The 16,539-nt window shown below is 39.7% G+C and overlaps 2 protein-coding genes and 1 pseudogene across 2 annotated transcripts; 2 read left to right on the plus strand and 1 right to left on the minus strand.

Moving 5' to 3' along the window:
• Positions 1–312: 312 nt before the first annotated feature.
• Positions 313–3,289, plus strand: LOC145465591 (protein C19orf12 homolog pseudogene; annotated as a pseudogene).
• A 1,592-nt stretch (positions 3,290–4,881) lies between these two features.
• Positions 4,882–6,067, plus strand: LOC145464879 (protein C19orf12 homolog). Its single transcript, XM_081448678.1, has one exon. The coding sequence runs from the start codon at positions 5,214–5,216 to the stop codon at positions 5,634–5,636; it is 423 nt and encodes a 140-aa protein (XP_081304804.1). The 5' UTR covers positions 4,882–5,213; the 3' UTR covers positions 5,637–6,067.
• A 1,648-nt stretch (positions 6,068–7,715) lies between these two features.
• LOC145464877 (N-acetylglucosamine-1-phosphodiester alpha-N-acetylglucosaminidase-like) lies at positions 7,716–16,521 on the minus strand. Its single transcript, XM_081448677.1, has 8 exons — positions 15,666–16,521; positions 13,845–13,973; positions 13,443–13,642; positions 13,246–13,293; positions 12,737–12,865; positions 11,966–12,097; positions 11,400–11,505; positions 7,716–10,588 (listed from the first exon to the last, which is right to left on the minus strand). Exons 1-8 carry the CDS (start codon positions 16,475–16,477, stop codon positions 10,414–10,416), a joined length of 1,731 nt encoding a protein of 576 aa, XP_081304803.1. The 5' UTR covers positions 16,478–16,521; the 3' UTR covers positions 7,716–10,413.
• Between the last annotated feature and the right edge of the window lie 18 nt (positions 16,522–16,539).

The following is a 16,539-nucleotide window of genomic DNA, read 5'->3' on the forward strand; positions in this document are numbered from 1 at the left end:
TAGAGCGCAATTGAAATCGCCTCCTGGAACAATTTGCATATCAGCGTGCCTCCTGAGACTGTCACTGAGCTTCGAGAAGAATGTAATTTGACTGTTATTGTCATTTGGGCTGTAAATGTTACAAAACAAGAATGTGGACTCATTATCGCGTTCTCTTTCTATGTGTTTAGTGCAGAGATTTGATTCCAAACTAATCGAACAGAACGAGTGTCTACCGATATACATGACATATAAAAAAACCAAGAGAAGCGAGTTTGTCAAGTTTGCACAAATTGCCGAAACAGAGGCCTGGTGTCACGTGATAAGGGGTTTCCCATCAGTCCTTACAAAGTATTTGTGTTGTTATTGCCCATGTAGTCACGACTCAGTGTTTTGAAAGAGAAAGGATCCAGGCGTTATTAATTCTGCATGTTTTTACTTTTCTCATCCACTTACCTATCGCCGGTTTTGCTGTAAATCCTTCAGTTATTTACTTCCTAGACATCCAGCATGCCCGTATCACCAGAAGACCTCATCGGTCTTCTGGCTATAATCACAAGCGAACAGAAATATCAAGTCACAGACACTCATCGCCTGAAAGGAGGTCTGATCACCGGGATCAGTGCGACTGTTGGTGGTGTGTGCGGCGGGCCTGTTGGTCTTGTTGTGGGAGGGCTTGTCGGCGGATCATTGGCCGCTTGGAAGGGAAAATCCACCGCAATACCACTCGATCAATACTTGATGGATATTAACAAGGAACAAAGGCAAGCCATGTTCGAGTACATGAAATACCTGATAGAGGAAAGCAAAGTGCAAAATTTCGTTGCTTTGAACGCCAAGGTTGCGACAGACGCGGATTTGAAACGGCGATTTCTAGAGGTGCTGTTGTGTTACTTGAAGGTAGAGCTTAGACTGAACGTGGTCGAGTGAGTAAAAAGATATGGCAGCGCTGAAGATTTACACTGATTATCGTAAGACAAGACACCAGCTTATAATGGAGAACTGGATTTGAAGAGAATAAAGACGCTAAAGAGAAGCAAGCAGCTATAGCGAGGAAACTGGTGATGAAACATTTTCCAGAGCAATTTAATATTTTCCACCATTTTAAAATTTGTTAATTAAGTATGTTTAAAAACCTCACCCATTGCAGAATTTACACAGAGTAGAACAGTGCACGAAAAAAGCGTATCAATAGTTTTTATGCAACCAGTTGGATCGAATAATACTTCAAAATGGAGTGCCTCGTTCTGCCTAAGTCTGTTCTAGTTTTTTCTCTCGGAAATACTAAAAATCTTGTCATATTTTGTAGAAAATTAAATAGCTCGACCCTCTTTTATTTGAATGGAAAATAATATTCAGGTTTTTGAAATGTATTCTACTGAAAAACATTTTTGCTAGAAATCTACAGTTTCCATGGCACGCTTCAGACTGAATAGATGCTAATTGATTCTAGGAAAACAACAGGTTTCAGAGAACATAACGCAGAGCAGTCACAGAGAACAGAATTACCGGTAGGTGAACTAAAGTAGTAACTATTTTGACATTTAAAAAATACTTTTAATTTCGATAACTTTTGAACTCTTGCTCCCGTTTGAACGGGAGTCAGTTGACGGCAATTCGAAACCGGTCCGTCCAGTTTATTCGGATATACAACTGAAAATTTCAAAATCCACGCTTGTAACCGTAGAAAGGAAAATAGGGAGCTTAAAGGTTCGGTAATACGGGCAATATTTTTCTTCAACTTGTCTCGCAACATTGTTGCATTGTAGATTGAAACACATTGTTGCGCGTATTACCACGTTTGTGACCAACTGACTTGTCTCGCAGCAAAATACAGTGTTGCAAGTGTGCAGAATTCTACAGTTATAATTGGTTAATCGTGTGTAAATAAAGATGGCGCCTTGTTTAATATAATTTAGAATTTCGACGAAGTTCCACCTCGACTACTGACCGTCATTTTCTTCTTAATTTTCCGTGCCAGCGAAGTTCTCTCAGTGAACCCCTGATAGGGACCTTACGGAAAACACGACGGCAACGGCAACGAGAACATCACCAAACAAAAGGTCTAATGAGCAAAACAATGACTGTGCACGTGCGTTATAATTCTTGGTACATTTCTTAACCGTTCTCTACAAAACAACGACGTGAAATGACTAAATTCCACGTTGTCTGGAGAACATGAACCAAGACGGCTAATTTTTCGTATTTCTACTTGGAATTGAACGCATTCGTAGCATATTCAGCAGGAGCAAGTTTTAATACCGACAAACACACTGGAAAGTACAAAATAAATGCGAAATTTCAAAGTAAAATAGTAACACATTTTTTGGTAGGCGTCGTTCTCGTCGTCGCTCTCGTATATGCGTAAGGTCCCTAATGTTAAGATTATACGGTAAATGAAAGGAAGTCAGTTTTTTAAAAGTTTAGAATTACATGTAAAACTTATATGTGGGTTAGCCTTATCCTCTAGTCTTCTTCTGCTGCGCACGCCTTGATTCGCGGACGTTTAGCAAAATACAAGAGATAGCTATAAGCAAAGCGTTGGATCATTTATAGTGTTGTAACTAAGCGTTGGAATTTTTTTGGTATTGAGTGTATGAAGTCTATGAAACACGTGTGCAGGATTTAACGGAAGGACTTGCTTTACGTAGAAAAGCCAGTGTCAAACACACCGTGCTTCAACAAGAAACTCATCTTTGAACCCGAAAGAGAGAAACCTGGCAATAAAAATTGTAGTCATACTTGGTTTTCCCGACAGTGTACAGAAAAAGCCTGACTACATGTAAACTCAATGTCGTGGTTTAGGATACAGCCGATGCTATCACGACGTCAACGCGAGAACAATTGCGATGAATAATAAAAAATACTTTATTTTACTCAATGATGAACATATTCGAAATGCAGAGGTCGAACAGCCTAATCCACGATTACACGTTCTTCAAGCTTAAGGTTTTAAATTCTCCAGTATAAATAAAAGTAGTTTTCAGTGGAAGTGACTTGTGAAGTTTGACGAAAGTCACAATGGCAAAACTGACGACTATGCAGTCCCCCCGGACTTCCCTGGCGAGGCCTTTTTCATCACAGGCTTGTCGAAGGAAGTCGTTATGAGGTGGGGGAGGTGAAATTGAAAGCGAAACACCAGCAGGTTATCAGTTCAGCACTCAGTTAGTATAGGCAATGGTATGAATGCGAGCTGGGTTCAACTGAGTGGTTATTTGAAAATGATCTTAAAATTACACGAGCCTTTGGCCTTTGATTTGTCGTGTAATCCTTTACGACTTAGCTTTCTAACTTTCATCATCATTAATATAATACAGACAATTCAGTCCAGCAACAACGTTTACTTCATTTGAGATCAGTCAAGGCGCATTTGTCGAGAAAGGAGACGAATCTGAATGAGTTAAGTAGTGTCTTAACAAGCTTAATGGCACGTCGCGCCAATGGAAAAAATTCTTCTTAGTTTTGTAAGTTTAAGCACACTTACTAATACTAATAAGAAATGTGCTAAAAGTATGGGCTGCAGACCTGCAGACTTGCAGCTAACCTGAGCGTTACTCAGCTGGAGTGGCAGTTATCTACAGTGGAACCCAGATAATCCGGTCAACAACGGGCCAGAAAAATCTGACCGTATTAACGGGATGGCCGTGTTAAAGGGGTTCTTTAAATAAGAAAATGACCAACTGGGCTTTTGCTCGGACCAAAATAAAGTGGCCACGTAATAACGAGGTGGCCGTATTAACGGTCTTGAGGGGTTCCACTCTATTACGTTTGCTAACAATGACGAGGTACATCATACTCGTTGATCAGATTTCTGGTTAATTTTGATGTTATGTCCCAGAGTAATCGAGTTTTATAAACCTGCGAGCCAGCGAGCCATGCGAGCCAAAGGGCGAGCCATGCGAGCCATGCGAGTCATGCGAGTCATGCGAGCCCTAGTAAAAATGTTAAGATTTTTTATTTGTTACATTTACATTCACATGAGAACAAGAACAAGAGCAACGGAACAAGATGAATAAGATCGCAATATTAAATTCTTGCAATATTAAATTCTAAGGGAAGGGACAACCACATGCAGCAGTCAGCCAACCGACAAAGTTTTGGTAACTCTGATTCACTAAAGAGCGAACCTGTTAAAATTACGCGATTCACTCACCATTCTTGACGCCAATACACGGAGTTGCCTTGAAGTACTGTTCTCTTTTTTTCTTGAATGATTTTCAGCGTGGATATCAATGAATGACAGGTGCCAATGGATACCATTCACTTACCAATTTGAGTAGCGGTGGGGCGGTGGAGCCGTACGTTTCTCTCAGAAAATTTCTTTACTTTAGTCCTGAACCTTAATAAATTTTTGACGCATCGTTTTTATTTTTTGCGGATCCTGGACGATTTGAATACACAAAATTTTCTCCAAACAACAAAAATATGAAACAAAGAAAAAAATTCATCACACTCAGGGTAGCCATTACTATGACGCAAGACTTGGCACGATGTGCAGATGTTTAGAGCATTTTTCATATTTGCCGCACCAGCAATAGTTCTGGTAACTGAAGCGAGATTAGGATTTTCTTTTGGGAATATTTCAATTGTAGGCACTTTTGTAGCTAAATTTTTATTTAAAATTAATTTCCCAGGCCCGGAAAGAGAGAGTACCCTAGGAGCGAGGTTGTACCGTTTATACTCGTCCCCAGGTTCATCTCCGCTTTCAAGATGGCGGGCGAGCGGTTTATAGCGATAGTTTAGTGATAGTCGGGCGCGAGATCTATGTTTCTTGGCGAAAAGTCGACGACCTCCCAGACCAGTTGAAGAAAAAAAAAAATACTCGCATAAATGGCTCGCATGACTCGCATGACTCGCATGACTCGCATGACTCGCATGACTCGCATGACTCGCATGACTCGCATGACTCGCATGACTCGCATGACTCGCATGGCTCACACCGTGGCTCGCATGGCTCGCTGGCTCGCAGATTTAGCAGACCCAGAGTAATCGACCTCAAAAATGCATTCCTTCTCCAGTTTTTTGTGCTTATTATTATGATGCCGACATTGCCGAGGATGGCGTGGCGCCATGTCTTCTTGGCACGCCTTGCATGCCTATGAACTGCAGAGGAACCAGGTCTCCTTGAAATCGAGGCTGCGCCATGCGGGGGAATAGGGGAAATACCCACATGTCTAGTTTCAGTTTCCGCGAAATGTTACTTTCGCTTTACAGTCCTTGCACGAGAAACAACCATGCCAATTTCACCAACTGATTTGCAGCGTGTTATGGCCATTTTGGCTGATGAAGACCAACTCAAAGCCACTGTAAAAAGCAGTGGTTATGGTGGTGTGATTGCAGGGATAACTACAACAGTCGGAGGCCTCATTGCGGGTCCACCTGGGCTTCTCGTCGGAGGAGCAGTCGGGGGAGCGCTGGCTTACTCGAGCGCGGGGTCTTTCAAGCCTGTTTCGCAGATTATCAAAGACATGAACGCTCACGACAGACAGCTGCTGTACGACACTATGAAAGATATCATTGACAATTTGGCAGTCGACGACTATTTAGCGTTGATGGCTTTTCTAACTGCCGGCCCTGGCTTGTTAATTCGACAACAACTTGTGGATAGAATGGTTTCGTTTTTGAGGGATCAGATGCGTCTTCAAATGCCTCATTGATTGCGTGTTGTTCTCCTCAAACGTTTGGAAGAACTGCTGCCTTTCGGTGATAAATGAGGTGACATTTATAATTATCGTTTTTTCCCGACGTCGCTCTGTCAACAACGAGCTATAATGGACCAGGAGACAATTTAAAACTTGGCATTGTAGTGAAATAATTCGTAGAACATTGTCGGGTTTTTTAGACAAACTACATATGCTATGAATAAATGTAATGGGGAAATTTCTTGTAACTTCATGAGGATGTGGTGAAGGGTTTTGTGAGCCAATCGGATCTTGTGTAACATCCTAGTTGGTAATAATCTATTAAGTTTTAGCTGCTTGAAAGAGAAATTACTGATCTTCATCTTATCTGTGGCTTTCTCTGAAGCCTATTGTATTGTGAAAGTTTTGTATTGTCATAAAATAGACATTAAATTTATTTATAGTAACTTAAGTGTGGTATATCCAGAACTCCCCAGGGGCTGGCATTGCCCCAACATATCTCTACATCCTGGGGGAGGGGGAGACTCCCCTATAAATAGGATGGGGGTACTTGTCGTATCTTTTAGGGGTTGAAAAAGTGGTTTCAGTGCCTCTTAGGGTGTTTAGCCTCAAGAGGACCATAGTGGGAGCCTTATGACAGGAAATAATGTGTAGTTTTAGAATTGGTACCTCTTAGGGTCGAAAAAAAATTCAAGCCAGGCCCATAAAGCAGGATCTTGGTACCTCTTAAGGGTTATTTTCAAAATTTCTAACAAGCACTCCCGTCCTTTTAATGTTGGAATCCCCTCCCCGGGCTATACTAACTACTTAATAACCGAGAGTGAGGTCGTTATGGGAAAATCTCAAACTGAGGCCTTGCCGTATTGACTGAGCGATAGTGAGGTCAATGCGGTAGGCCGAGGTTTGAGATTTTCCCGTAACGACCGAATGGTCGAGGTTATTAAGTTGTATCTGCCGATGGTGTTTTTCACTTAGCGATTTTAGCTTTACTTAAGACTCTGCAAACTTTGATTGTTTTTCACTAGTGCCCGCCCAGGTTACCGGCTGGTAAGTCATCTATATAAATTTTATTAAAGAAATTTCTCTAAACTTTTAGTTACTTACCTTCTTGTACTGATTTTAATCGGCTTTCATCGCTTCAATGCGATTAAATTTTCAGAACCGGGCTCTTCCTAATTTGCATAATCCATAATCAGCCCGTGGGCATTACGGCTGCATAATGACCACTCAGATCTCGCTCTTAGCCAATCAGAGCGAGCATTATATCGGCCACAAGCCAAAGCCATATAATAAATATGGGTTATTGACCAAGCTTGTTTGGTCAAGATGGCTGGATATCCATCAAGGGCAATGTCCAGCAATCTTGACTGAAAGGAGCGGGTAGCCAATCACATTGCAGGATTCTGTTCATCTTGCCTGCTCACGGAGCTAGCCTTATTATAAAGGTGATTACAGTCTAATGAGGTTGCAATGAGAGAACTCCTGATCAAAAATAGCATATCCATATTCGAAACATTTTCTAGAACAGGGAATAATATTCCCAATGCACAAAAACTTTAAATTGGCAGCAGGGAATTGACATATTTCACAGAGAACTTGTGTAACTGAATTGATATTTGTTGGGTCAGTAACACCACAAAAAACTTGTAATTTACTAAATTTGCAGGAGAGGGCATTAAAATTGACCTGTTTCTAGAACAGCATGTCAGTTTAATACTGGAGCATCTCCAGGAAAACTCTCACTTAAACTTACCCAGAAGCACCTCGTTAAAATAGCAGCTCAATAGAAAGGGAAGGAACTGGTAGAGAAGGGGGAAAGATCTCGGGTAAAAAAAAAAAAAAAAACAGCAGGAAAGAATGAAAGTGCCATTTGTCGCCAAGTAAGGGAGTGTAAAAACAGTGACGGGTAATGAAGTGTGAAATTCAGACTCCACCTGACTCGCATCCTTGGAAAGGGAGGCAAAGGGTATACATGTGACATGAGCTGAGGCTCAAATGTAATGTGTGACACATGAAAAGCAAGCTAAAATTATATGTGATGCATGTATTTTGTCAATGTTCGTATGTGAAAGAGGATGAGACCCCCCCCCCCCTCAACCCCCCAACCCATTTTCTACCCTCCTTGGAGACCTCATGGTGGAAGGTGTGAGCAAGGCAAGACAAACAGTCATTGGTAAAGTAATTGGTTATGATGAAATGCACTTAAAGTGTTTGTTTGTAGGGCCCATTAGTGTTAAGGGCCTGTTGGTGCAGGGCCTGTTAGTATAGGGCCTTTTATTGTAGGGTCTGTCAATGTAGGGCCTGCTGGTGTAGGTCCTGTTAGTGGCTACCTTAACTGTTCCAGCATTGTTATGTTACTGTGTGAAGAGTACAGTGTAGTATACTATCAAACATCCTGATCTCCTGGGTTAGTCGTCACATTGCCAAAAATCTCGTAAATGTTTTGCCAAATTGTCCAATACAAAGTATTCATTTTTGCACTTTGGTTAAATTGGAGGTAGGGAGAGTTTGGATCTTTGCTGCATTGTTATGGATGAACATCTCCCCTCAATAGTGACAACTTGTGGATTTGTTTAGCCTGGCATCCTTGAGAGTAGCCATATCGGTCTACATGTCCAAGCTACCTCAAAGGGGTTTGGCATTTAAGCTGTGTTGGTCTTAAAATGGGTGATAGTCCTTATCATTTTGGTCATAAATTGAGCATGGTTTTTAAGGAAACCACCAGTATATTTACATTGTCATGGAGGATGTTTCTTCTTCAACAGAACAAAGAGAAATGGAAACAATCAAGCCTTACAAGTTATACAAGTATATAATGAGGTATGATTTACTGTCACTTGTGCAGCAAGCTTTCACTTAGCAATGAAGAGTTTTCCAGATTTTGCAGAGCAAAAAATGGTGCGAGGACAAAAATTAAGAAGAAAGGCAGGAGTAGGAAAAACAAGAAAATGCTTTTTAACCAGCAGTCCCAAAGATTTTGAAACACTTATTTGTGGTTGCTGTGAGACCTCAATTTTCACGCTGGTAGGAGGTGTTGTGACCTCATGATTTTTGTCAAGTTAGGACCTTGGATTACAGGTAAGCCAGAGATCTCTGACAAATGCATGGGGCATGACATGCAATACACCAGCATTTGTTACCGTACATAACAATATTTTAGCCACAATTTAACAAACAGATTGCATGTTGCTGAGCATCTGTTCAGTAATAGATCACAGATGATGTCAAAAATGTGGTAAGAATAAAAAAGTGGCACACATCACGGTGATAGCTAAGTGTGTCACTGATGTTCTTACCATATGTTTTAGTCATCCGTGATCTATTACTGAACAGACGCACAGCAACATGGAATCTACATAATGTGCCATACAATAAAAGAACAAAAAAGAATGTTAATGATATCATAGATGCATCTGTCCTTCATGCAATAGATCATAAGTAAGGACCAATTGAAAAGGGAGAATAATGTGGCTTATAATACAAAATAGTATTGATCACACTTGGGTTTCAAATCACATTTTTATTTAAAAAAATGGTGTCTAATTGTTCTGTTTAAATACACAGTTAAATACATACACTAACTATAATTATATTTTAATAACACTTTGGTACCTCTAATGCATTGTATCCTCAGATTTGATAATTTTACACTATACCCTTATTACAAAGAATTTACTTGAAAGTAGAACATTTAATGTTCTAATCTTTACATTAGTCCTGACCAAAGGTAAACCTGTACAATCTTAGAAAAGTTACAAATATATATTACATTTCTTGTTAAGTTATACAGGACTAGTATTAGTTTCACATCTGTTAGTAAAGTATGTAGAACCTCACTATTGTGAATTTGGTTAACTTCCACCAACTCCAACCCCAATCACTTTCCCCTGGATGTGCTTTTTCAGTCACTTACTAATGCCGCGGTGGCCTCATGGTCAGTGCGCTCGTCCCTGGATCAAGCGGTCCGGGTTCGAGTCCTGGCTGGGGGCACTGTGTTGTCGTCTTGGGCAAGACACTTAACTCTCACAGTGCCTCTCTCCACCCAGGAGTAGAAACGGGTACCAGCGAATTGTTGGGGAAACCTAACAAATTGTGGGGGAGTGACCTGCGATGGACTAGCATCCCATCCAGGGGGAGTAGAAATACTCCTAGCCGCTTGATGCTACAGAAACCGGGATAAGCTTCAGCAACTATGAGCCAGTCGGTTCCAAGGCTTCACTTTTCTATTACCTATCTTGCACCCCCAACATCTCAAACTTTTTCTTGTTTCTCTAAGAGTTTGACAAGGTATGAGTTGACTGTACTATTGACTAACACTATAAAGATAGGAATTAGCTCCAACATCTGGAACTAACGTTAGGAGGGGTTACTGGGCCATTAATGGGTCTCCCAAAATTTTTCGTTGCATTTCACAGGTCTCACAATCTTTCTTTTTTAGTGGTTATGTGCCTCTCACAGTCAAGATTTTTTCACAAAGCATCTCACCTTCTCGATTTTTAGCAAGGCTGAGAAAGTCTCAGCGTACCAGTTTTGTTTTTTATTTTACAAATGATGTCTGAATGTCTTGGGTTTACATTTAAAACACTTTAAAGTCTCGGTAAGGTCTAGTCTTACCTTCTTGCAAAGTCTTGCATTAACCATTCACCACCCTCATTCCCTTAAGAGTTCAAGATAGCAGGACTGTACTACTGGTTAAAAGTAATTGTATCAAGTAAAGATAGGAATTGGCAGCACATTTTAACTGCTACCATAATTGACATATTGTAACATTAATAATGTTATTGGCACTTTATCACAAAGCGTCATCATCATCATCGCCACTAAAAAGAAGCTCTTGTTCTCCTCTCCTGTATTTCCAGACAGCCCTCCTTGTGGCTTGATTACATGCCAGGTATATCAGAAAGAGATTAGCTAATAAGCTGATCCCACAGAGACTGATCACTGCCACAAACCAAACAAACAGCTTACTGAAAAGGGAAAGAGAAAATAGACAAAGTTACCATCTGATGATTGATAGTTTGGTCACAGGAACAAATCACACCAACACCTCATACAGTCCAACTCATATTAAGCAGTCACCCTTGGGGAAATGGGAGGTGGCTGGGGCTGCTTAATAGGGATTCATCAGGAATTCACATGAGGCTTAGTACAAATACATGTCAATTTAGTTAAATACAAATAATCATTCTTGAAAGCTTGTGACTACTGTTGCACAGAATAAAGCCTATCACTGTTTTCCTGATGCAATTGTCACAAAAATACCATCTCTTTTAAAAGTTACCACCACAATCTTTTTTACCATCAGGTAAATTGCTGAGTGAGCATGGAATCACATCCAGAAAATTATTATAAATGGAACTGAATTTTTTTTATCACTTGTCATTTTCTATTTGACTCTCTGTCATCCCCTTCCCAAAACAAAGCCAAACTGCTATGTGTATTAAATTTTGGGTGGTTAAAAGGGGTATGTACGATAAAAAACCCTCATCAGAACGACCAAAAGGTGGCTGCAGCCACTTAATAGAGGTGGCTAGTTATTGTGAGTATTTTACTGAAAAAAATTTTGGGACTTTGATGACTGGCTGCTTTTTATGAGGTGGCGTGGCAGAGGCTGACTAGCGTCCTCTAATGTTGAGTGAATAATTTGTACGACCAATTCTTTCTGATCTCTTCTACTACTTACAAAAAACACATACAACCTGGAAATGGCATCTTATCGCACAACCTGAAACTTACTTAACGCATGTGTAATGTACACATTCAAGTTGTTGAAATTACCTGAATTCTTTTTCGGCCACATCTGATGCTTTTGCATTGTTGGTTTGCCTTACATTGGCCTTCAGTGAGATTACTTTCATCTTTGAATCTAACTTGCATTGCAGCCCTTAAAGAAAAAAAAAAATTAATATTCTTAATACACATTCTTAGATATTTTATAGTAGTAATATATTCTTAGATAGTTTAGTTTAATATTTATAACCAATTGTACGTACATTTTTACTTTGTTATTTGTTTTCTTGGCGCACCTATAAACTAGCTGGTGCATCATGTAGACTCAAGTTTACGGGACACACCATTGTTATAGCTAAGTGTGTTGTCCAAGTAAAATAAACTGTCTATATTTATGTCTATGTCTACATCTTATTCCTTTTTGAATATGTTTATACCATAAACTTCTAAAAAATCAATTCTTGGCTTTCACACGAGATAACTTGTCTTGACTAAATACCAAATTCACAAAGCTGGCATTATAAGAAAAGTATGGTGGTTGGTAAGGAGAATCCATGTTTTGCACTTCAAACCAAAAGAGGTAAAATGCATTACGTTGAATTTTGCTGACTTACATCTCTGAGTAGTATTCAGCATAGTGTCGTTGTTGTCTGTGGGACACTCGCCAGTTTCTGGATCACAGTCACAGGTATTAGGACACTTGCAAATGTTTGAACAGTTCTGTCCATAAGAACCATGGAAACACCCTGTAACAATGGCAGTAGAAGCAATGAAATATATACTGACTGTATGTTATTAAAAGGTAAAGAACAAGGTTCCATGTTAAGTGATGAATTCAAAATGTCAAAACCACAAAAGCTTATTTTCATTGACTGAAAGCTAAAAATAATTGCTTTAGTCACTAGTTTTGTCTCAAATTAATATGTAAGTCCACTAAAGCTATAAAAGGGATGTAAAATGAATTATGCATGTAGAAGACAGTTAATGATGTAATGGTAGATGTTTTTTAATTCTGTTGGGTGTATTGAAAAAGAAAAAAACACTAAAGCTAATAAATAAAATTACAGTTTGCTCACACCTCCAACAATTCACTTATTACAATATCTTGATCTTAATGCTCTTGATTCAGTGTTTTTGAAGAAGCAAAGATAGTGTTGTCACCTAAACATAACCCTCTGTTCTGTTTGACTTAAAATGCAGCAAAATGTTATGGTAACAAGCAAAATTTAATTTAATTAGTCACTTTACTTAATTTTTTTGTGGCTCTGTTAGAGAACACAAACCTATAACAAGAGCTAAGACTATGCTTACAGGCTTCCGTTATTACATGCAGTTAGTGTCAGTAGTACAAAGTCACAGTTGTATAAATGAAGAAAAACACTTACGCTGCTGACAGAATGTTCCCATCCATCCTGGAGTGCAAATACAATGTCCATCCAGTGGGTCACACACTCCACCATTCTCACAGTGACACTCCCTGCTGCAGTTCAATCCAAAGAATCCCAAAGGACAAGCTGTTGCAAAGTGGAAACATGAACAATGTGATATCAAAGTCAATATTGCTGTGGTTCTCTAACCTTCAAAGTATCTGCAGAAGTTTTTCAGTTCAAGTGGAAACCTTCAAAAAGTTTATCAAACACATTCCGTTGGTGATTGAAAACAATCGGTATCAAACAGCTATGGAGAAATTTTTTTTCTCTAATTTGTTACAGAGTGACAAACAAATTTAACTTAAAGAACTAAAAAAAAGTCAACTTCAGTCGGTAAATTAATAAGCAAATTAAACCAAAGTAAACACATTTCACCAAATCTCTAAGTACAAAGTTCTTGCAAGTGAACTGCACTAAACTTTCAATTTTTCCCCTTATTTTTTGACTCCATCTTTGAAACTCACCTTCACTACAATTCTCTCCTTTCCAACCAGGAAAACACAAGCAACCATCTGTAAAAAGAGCAAAGAATTTACCAAAAAATCACTCATTCAGTTGACAAAATATTGCCATCACAATCTTCTATTATACAAGTTGCCCCCTTCTAAAATCGTTAATGAAACCCCTTCATACACCAGACAAACTTTTACATATGTCTCACCTTCTGCAGAGCATTGTCCATTTGAAGAGCAATTATGCTGTTGACATTTTAAAACATCGCAAGAATCTCCTGTCCAGTGACTGTCACAGAGACATTGGCCCATCACACACTGTCCATGACCATTACAATCCTTAGACACACAGTCAGGTTCATGAGCACACACAATTGTGGACACATCTCTTGAGCATGTGAACTCCCCACTGAAAATAACAAGAGAGAACAGTGACGAATAATCTCCAGTACTTGCATTTACCATGATTCATTCTTAACCTGTTACTACAGTGAGTACAGTACCCAAGAACTTGATCTAAAAATTTGTAAATTTCTAATTTCTCAAATACAAGCTACCTAACTACAGCAGCTTCAATTATATTGCGATGAGGTATTGAAGAACTGACTCACCATTCGTCAGATGGGTAGTTAATAACAGTGTTATTTACTACCATTGTTGCTGAACCTCCACCATCAAGGTTAATAGCATTCACTAAGCCAAGCTTCAACAGGAAGTTGGCAAAATTGTAAAGATCAATCCTTTGAACCAGTGAAAATAAAGGCAGACAAATCAGTTAATGCTATTATGAAATACTACTAAAAATGATCTCACAAATAAAATTGCTTTTCCATGTATTTTGCCATGGCTCTAATGGGTACAGTGGAAGCCCTCATAAGCGGACACCCTTGGGACGGGAAAAAGCTGTCCGTAGCTAGAGCTGACCGCTTACGAGAATACCGTAAATCTTCGAATTAGTGCCTGGGGCACTTATTTCAAATTTAGGAGTAGACGGGGGGCGCTTATTCGAGGGGGGGGGGGGGGGGCTTATTTAATTTTTCCCAAATCGTACCCTGACATTATCATTTTTTAAATATATCATCTGCACATAAACAACAGCATAAGCTGTTTATAGACATAAAGACCTGATCCTAAAGTTTAAATTGCGGCACCATTAGAAATTCACGAGGGGGGCGCTTATTTTAAATTTTGGCCAATAGGAGGGACGCTTATTCGAAGGGGGCAATTATTCGAGGGGGGGCGCTAATTCGAAGATTTACGGTTCTTGTAAGCAGCCACTAGAGTTGTAAGGTAAAGATGGCTGCCTACGGGAACTTGCCCAGCTTACAATGAACACTGGGAATGCAAAAATACCACCAAATTATTTATTATTTTTTTGATTTATTGCCTTATGCAAGGCCGTGATAATGGAAATAACTGCATGTACACAGTACTGTATACTGCAGTACTAGGATATCTATTAGTTATTAAAGAACAAATCATAATTACAGTCAGCAGTAATATTAGTACCGAAGCAAAAAGTTGTAAATGTTTCAAAGTATTTCTCCTAAGTGTCTGTTTACAGGAGCTTAAAAACAAAGGGACAGTCTAGATTGTAAGTCCTCCAAGTGTCCACGGCCGCTTATGAGAATGTCCCTTTGCTGGAATGAGTACATGTAACAGAGTTTGTAGGGGAGTTCAAACAGAGTTTTTTGAACGTGGTCATTAGTATAGCTGTCCACCGCAGTTCCAGAAATAGTCCATACCCTCCCCATGGAAGGGATTTTTCTAAGACCCACCACTGGAAATTTCAATCAAGCTTCATGCATTTCTTACGGATTCCCTCCCCTCCTCCCCCCCACCCACCCTCCAGGTTGTTCAAATCCCTTCTGTGGAGGAGTATGGATATTTGCTGGAACTGCCCAGTTTGGGCTATTACCCTTAACACCCTTTTTTTCCGTTTCCTTCTTCCTTTTCCAGTGGTGACTTGTCGGCCTTTGACGTCATTGGCAGCAAAGTGTGCGAAATTTAAGGTCACACAACAAGTGATGCACAACTGTTGATATTGCTACCAATGGAAACGAGGTAAGTTGCTCGTGACAACATCATAATTTAAGACCAAAACTTCTTCGCCAAACTTCCATCATGCCTTACTCGACTGATAATCGTAGTTTTTCATTCTTATTTCATTTTTCTTGCATTTTATGTATTTAATCTTTGTGTCATGATCAATAAAATTAGTCACACTTGCAATAATAATTAACTAAAGGTGATCTGAAGCTCCATGGCAACTGAGCCAAGCGAGGGGAATTTGGATCATATGATAATCACAAGACCGTTCGATGCAATTATAATTTCTCGGCTTTTATCTCCAAACTTTAATCAATTATTAGAGCGGTTGACATGTCATAATTGGTTGAGAATAAAAGTAGTCATGGACTTATAAAACTCACCCTCTGTGGTGGGTTTTCCCATCAATTTGAACAATCATCACTCGCCCATGTTTATCGTGTCCTAATGCGGTTCTCGCGGACACAACATCTGCAAACAAGTCCATCGAGCCTGTTTCCTCCACGTCACGACATTCTGCTTTCTTGCTTTCGTCCACATAACTCGAGCCATTCCGTAATAACCAAATCACTCCCGAGACGAGCTGAGTGAATGGATTCTCTTTCTGGTCGACCATTTCCTTGGACAAATATCCCACAACAAGTGTACCATCCTGTCGAATACCGAAATTTGCATTTTGGACACCGCCTGAATCCATAACCTTTCGTCCATCGCTGAAGACATTTCCATAACACTTACCGTCTCGAGTTCTAAAATACCCTGCATTTGTAGATACCCAACATTTCCGCTGTCTAGCAGATTCTGAGACTGTTGATCTTGTTGATGTATTGCAACCTCCAATTAGCTTCGGTTCTAGAACCGAAAACGTTCGGAAAGGGTCCTCTATTGTTACAACGTGTCCAACAACGTTCAAAGTCTGGAAATTTTTCGTAAATTCATGATATAAATTATGCACCTGTACAAAAGGTTGTCCCGATGTTAGACGGGTGGATACCTTGAAAGTTTCATGAGTAGTATTTCCAAATTCCACTGGCTGGCAGTCTCGAACATATCTGTGATTGCGTTTGGTTCTGAGGTGATCTCCATATGGCGTAAGGATATCGTCCGGGAAGTAGTCGTCTCTTTCTTCACGTGATGTATATGTCAAAGCTAGAATTGGGAGAAAAGTAGTAGAAAAATAAATTAGCACCTTCATTTCTTAGTGCACTAGTTTGTTCAAGTTTCGAAGTTTGCACAATATCTTCTGCGCCTACAGTT

The sequence above is a fragment of the Orbicella franksi genome, chromosome 13 (genome assembly GCF_964199315.1).
Source record: "Orbicella franksi chromosome 13, jaOrbFran1.1, whole genome shotgun sequence".
Taxonomy (NCBI): domain Eukaryota; kingdom Metazoa; phylum Cnidaria; class Anthozoa; order Scleractinia; family Merulinidae; genus Orbicella; species Orbicella franksi.